This window comes from Rhipicephalus sanguineus, chromosome 10, assembly GCF_013339695.2.
Source record: "Rhipicephalus sanguineus isolate Rsan-2018 chromosome 10, BIME_Rsan_1.4, whole genome shotgun sequence".
NCBI classification, from domain to species: domain Eukaryota; kingdom Metazoa; phylum Arthropoda; class Arachnida; order Ixodida; family Ixodidae; genus Rhipicephalus; species Rhipicephalus sanguineus.
In genome coordinates, this window is record NC_051185.1 from 39,031,342 (window position 1) to 39,037,057 (window position 5,716).

At 50.2% G+C, this 5,716-nt stretch overlaps 1 protein-coding gene across 1 annotated transcript; it reads left to right on the top strand.

The window, feature by feature from the left end:
* The first annotated feature begins 284 nt into the window (after positions 1-284).
* LOC119406336 (uncharacterized) lies at positions 285-4,565 on the top strand. The gene is made up of 3 exons (XM_037673076.2): positions 285-550; positions 3,273-3,753; positions 4,333-4,565. Exons 1-3 carry the CDS (start codon positions 285-287, stop codon positions 4,471-4,473), a joined length of 888 nt encoding a protein of 295 aa, XP_037529004.1. The 3' UTR covers positions 4,474-4,565.
* Positions 4,566-5,716: the final 1,151 nt, after the last annotated feature.

Consider the following 5,716-nt stretch of genomic DNA (forward strand, 5'->3'; position numbering starts at 1 on the left):
CGCGCGTAGTGTACAAGGCTCAAGAGTGCTCGTGACGTCATCTCAAGCGTTCGATAACCTACGTTCCTCCTTCACAGTTTCACATCGTGGTAACTTCTGAGTTAAGCCAACGTAACCCACATCGAACGAAAGGGCAGTTAAGCGAAAGAGGACATGGCATCCCACAGGAACGAGCGCCCGCAGCTCCTCAACTACTTCACGTCCAAGAGACCGGCGGCCGAGCCAACAGAAAGCGTCGGAGCAGGCTTTTCTCAGTTTCCTGGCAACCGCCAACTCTGAACTCGATGCCGTTGGCTGCACAGAACTCCTTCAAAGCGGTGCCCACCAGAAGCAGAGCCGGCTGCATCCTCTGCCGCGGCCGTCGCAAGTTCCCGCACAAGTGCAGCTCGACCCACGAGGTCAACTTCGGCAACGAGGCCTCCATAGAGCAACAAAACGGCGGGCGCCGGTATAGCCTACCCGTGGTGTTTCGGATCGTCGAAGGTGACCGCACCTTCTGGGACGTCAACCCGAACCAGATCGCCCGCGAACTGGTTACAATACTCGGCAGGTACAGATGGGAGTCTGTTCGAATTTATGGCGGCTAACTAAAATATATCCAACGTTGTACCACGACACTTTTGCGACCGAAAGCCAGAGAACTTAAAAACATATTTTGGTGGCAAGCTTGTAAACAGTTTGGAGCAGTGGGAGGCACAACTTGCCAGCTCGGGCCCAAAAGTGCAATTAGTATAAATACTGAGTGCCGTGGCTCAGAAATTTCTTAGTCACGTTAGGCGAGTGGAGGAAGCCGCTGAGTCTCTAGACTTGGGGCCTACCCCAACATGCTCCCGAGTCCCTCCTTTGCTAACCGTTCTCTTTAAAAAACTCAGGGTCCCTTATCCGTCCGTCTCAGTCAACTAAAAGGCAAAAGCGATCTTGTATTTCTTCTATGTCGATGTACTTAGAGTTACTGCATTGGCCTCGAGATCTTGGAGTGGCGCCCTCTCGCGTGTGACGTCAGAGCGAGGACTCCGCTCTCAACCGCGCTGCAGCAGCCGCTGCAAATGTATGCGGATCGTCTGCTTCAGGCGGGAACATTGTCGAACGAACAGCCTCGCGACGGTCAACTAACGCCTACAACGAATGTTTTTCGAGTGTAATCTTGAACTTTTTTTAGTTGCGGCCCAATCGGCAAGGCCAAGAAATCCCCCGGATGGCTGACGAGTGCGCCGATGCCACCGACCGCATTGCTGGTGAGGAAGTGAAACCATGTGCTAGTGTTCTCGCTCGTTATCGTGTTTCCGCCGTACGATATTGATTAGTTTGGGTGTTTCTTTCGATATTTTAATAAGCGTGCCGTTCTCCAGCATCTGCAAGTATGTAGATAAAGCTTGTGAAAGGTCGCGGTGCCTCATCGAGGGCGAGGCGGTGTACGACGCAGGCCACGTTGTTGAATGCGTGGTCGAGCCCGTCAACGGAGATCGCATCACCGTCGCAGCTCTCATCCTGCAAAGAAGTGCGCAAGTGCCGCCTTGTTGCACTGCCTCCTGCCGATGACCATGATCGCAGTTTGTCCCGTAATGTTGGTTCAATGAGGATGATATTACGTCGTAGTTCATATTATTAATACTTCACAGGGCCGTCGCATGGGTATTAGAATATAACAAATAGTTAATCGCTGATTATACAACGCACAGGGCCACAGAGATTAACGTGGCAAAGGCAAGCTGGGTCCAGTTTCACGCCACGCAGCCTAACGAAAAGCTTAAAGAGCTCCGCTTTTAAAAAAAGTGTCTGCACTGCCTCAGGTGAAAACTTTTAGAGAATGTGCACTACACAGCAGCAACAGGTTTCGCTTATGACTTTATGATAAGCACTCTGCTAGGCGCGCGCTTGCCTTTATATGTAAAATACGTATGTACACCATCCAAATGCAGCCGTAGTCTCAGATATCCTGCGCCGCTCAGCTGAGCTCACGAGGCGCGCTTACGTGCAAGGAGATTCGGAGGCCACGTCGTCGGCTCCTTGTCTAGGGGTCTTCGCGGCAGGTTGTGGGACGGAACCGCACCTGGTGTAAGTCGCCTATGCTTATAGCCTGCGTGCAATAAACTGCTTAAGTATTGGCGAGGTGATTAAACGCCGTCACAAGCTTACCTAAGAGTGGCGCGTACGGTGGGTAGCAGAAGTCACTGTCCGCGAAGTGATTGCTGCGCACGGTCGATGAAGGCGTGGGGCGCATTCCCATTCTTAGCTTGACGATCCACTTCTTCAGCTTTGGTTCCTTAGGGTAGTTGTGAAAGCTAACGCCTTTTTCACGAGCGGACGAAGTACGCTGAGGCACAGAGCAGTACTTCCCCATTGCGCAGCACTCGCCACGGAGACAAGCGGCCGCAGTTCTAAGAAACAAAGAGCTGTAGTTATAAATGAATGGTTAAAAGCAGTCCCGTGCTTGTTCGAACAGCGTCAGTAGCCACCATACGCAAGATAACAACTGAACTCCTTTTTTGTTGAGATTTACCACAACGGTGGTTTCAACACGGCGCTGGGCCTACGTAGCAGACGACAGCGCGCGAATCCCCGCTCTGATGTCATACAGGCGCCGTTCGCAGCGCCGCCATCGGTCGCACACCAGGCCAATATGCTACCTTTAGGTAGCAGAGTTGCGCATCTGTCTTCCAAACGCCGCTGGCTACCATTACATTGCGGAGAAACTGACGCTCAGGCCAATTTTTGTATTTGTCGACGCCGCCGCTGCAGCGAACTGAATTAACACTAGTCATCGACAGCCAATGTTTATCGCCGGCTTCGACAAGCCAGAATTGTTTATCGGTGACACGGTAGGCATGTCGCCTGCAAAAACGCAGTGAGATTTCGCCGTATAGTTGTGGTTGCTAGCCGGACCTATGCGCAACTCCGCTACCTAAAGGTACCATATACAGTGACTCTAGATGTATTGAACCTCGCACGCCCCCTCCGAAAGATTTCTGCAACTAACGTGGTTTCGTAATGCCTCCAGGATCGGGTGCATTGTAAGTTTCCTGCTCCTCACCCTGCCTCCGGGATCGGCCCACCTTCGACCAAGCTATGATGTAATGCGATGACGTTACCATGTGATGCCACGTTGTGACGTCACAAATTTTTGCTATCTGTAAAAACTATCACGTGGTGGCGATTTTTTGCATCACGCGTTTTGACGCCCCCTCGATGTGGGACGCCAGTCAATTTTCGCGTTTGATGAGTCATCCAAGGCTTTCGCATTAATAACGTTTTGTTCTTACTCTACTCGGCAGGGACGTGGTGCACCAACGGCTCAGTCGACGAGGACTGCTCACAGTTCGCGTGGCCACGGCCGACGCGGCCATTAAGCTTCTGGACATCAAGACCCTTGGAGGCCTGAGCGTCGAGGCGAGCATACCGACGGCGCTACTCAAGAACGAGGGTAAGATACGAACGGTGCCCTATCGCGACACGGACCAGCAGATCTTCGAGAAGCTCAGGCACCTCGGGGTCGTCAGCGTGCGACGACAGTACAGCCTCAGGAAGACCGAGGACGGCAGCGTCGTACGGGGGCCCCGCGGGGTGATCGTGCTCACCTTCAAGGAGGACGTTTCGCTGCCCACGCGCGTGATGCTCGGCGACTTCTCGTACCCGGTCGAGGAGTACCTGGAGCCGCCGTTGCAGTGCCACAACTGCATGCGGTACGGCCACTGCTACAAGGTCTGCCGCGGAACCGTCCGCTGTCGCAAGTGCGCGGGGCCACACAGGATCAAGGTAAGTGCCAGGTAAGGTCATTGAGGTAGTGTCGAAAACTGACAGGGTCCCTCATGCATTCGCCTAGGACGACTCGAAGGCAAGCTGTAAGTCAAGCTATACATGCCAGTCGATGTTTATGTGAATATGCGTTTATGATTTATATCACCGTTTAGGAATTCGAAGAGAGCGCGACTACAACAACACCACTACCACAAACACCACGAACAACGACAAACGACAAGGGGGTAGTGGAAAAGCACAGGACAGCTTTTCAGTTGATGCGGGCGAGTGTTCCATTCTGCGAGATTGCGGAAGTACATCATTGAGGTCTTTGCTTGTATAAGATTTTTTTTTGGCCCCAGCTGTGCAGAATTCTTTGTGTGACAGAAAGATTGCAATTTTGCCAGATTAATATGTTATTTTATGACGCACGATGCGTTTTCCAACGGGGCTATACAGGACACAGAGCTTGATTTTTTTTTTGGATTCCTTCGTATATTTCACGCACCAAAGATGAGTTCCCTATGTTTTCCTCGTAGGCTTACTAATTTCTGGCGCGCTCATCTTTTTTTCTTTCAAACTAACTTTTTTGCGCAGGAATGCACAGTCAAGGAAATGCGCTGCGCCAACTGCTACGGTCCCCACCGAGCAACCTATCCGGGCTGCCCGAAGCGCAGGGACGCAGCATTTGCGCAAAGAATCCGCAAGTTTCGGATAGAGGAAGAATTAGCCGAGTGACCTGCGGCCAAGTCAAAAGTGCCAGCGAAAGTGAGAGACTACGCGTGCAGTCTCAGAAACGAGACGCGGCCTCGTACAGCGTTACAAATAAAGCGTTACTCGCATTTCACGATGTCGCCTGTCTGCTTATGTTGACACCGAACGCGAGTCCGCCTCAGTGGTGTAGTGGTTACGGTGCTCGACTGCTGGACCCGAAGGTCACGGGTTCGCTCCCGGTCGTGGCAATCGCTTTTTCGATGGAGGCGGAATGCTAGAATACCTTGCACTGTACGATGTCAATGCACGTCAAAGAATTCCCGGTGGTCAAAATTTCCGAGGCATCCACAGCACAGTGGCTCATAATCATGTCGTGCTTTTGCCACGTGAAACCCCGCATATGATTATTGATGATACCAAACGCGGGAAGACACGGACGTTTAATCTTACAAATGCCGACGCAAATAATGTACCTTTACCTTGACAGTTAATTTGCTGTTTAATTGCTATCGGCTATTTCTTCCTGTATTACTATGTGAATATCGCTTCACATAACTGGGCACGCGTGATCTAAGCCAAATATGAATGCGGAACTACTGTTACAACCTCCTCTTTATGTGTCATATGCAGGACCAGTACGTCACCTGACGTCCTCCATTATACCCTCGGTTTCCTGCCACGTCACCCTATTGTAAATCTTAAAATTTTCTAACTCTGTTTACATTTCCCCTAGGTATCTGCAATCTTGCACCGACAGCGAGTTGCTTTTTCGTACATTTTAATTCATTTCCATTTATTTCATATTTGGTAAACTACAGTTAAAATCTCCATGTAATTTACCCTATCCCTTCCTCATTGTTGTTAGCTAACTTAGGTTATGAATATTTATTATTCAAATGGGTTGTTCAGTGAGCATATTCCTGTATTTTACGCTTATTTTCTCATAACTAAGTTGTATATGAGTCGGTGGCTCAAACCTCGTCATATATGCAACAACAATCATCAATTTCGTCGTACAGAACGCGAGCTGTCTTCAGGCGCATGATGTGTGAATTAAAAAAAAAGGCTAAGGAGCATTTTTGTAGAAAACAAAAATAGCATAATTCATACTTTGTCGCTCCTGGGCGTCGCCGTAAGAGAGAACCATGTAAACAGCTTTGAAGTGCAAAGAAGGATGTTCTACATTGTCCATTGTACAAAGCTGTGCAAGGTTTCTGTAAACTCATCCGTTTCACCACAGCACACGAAAAGCACTTGCCATAGCATA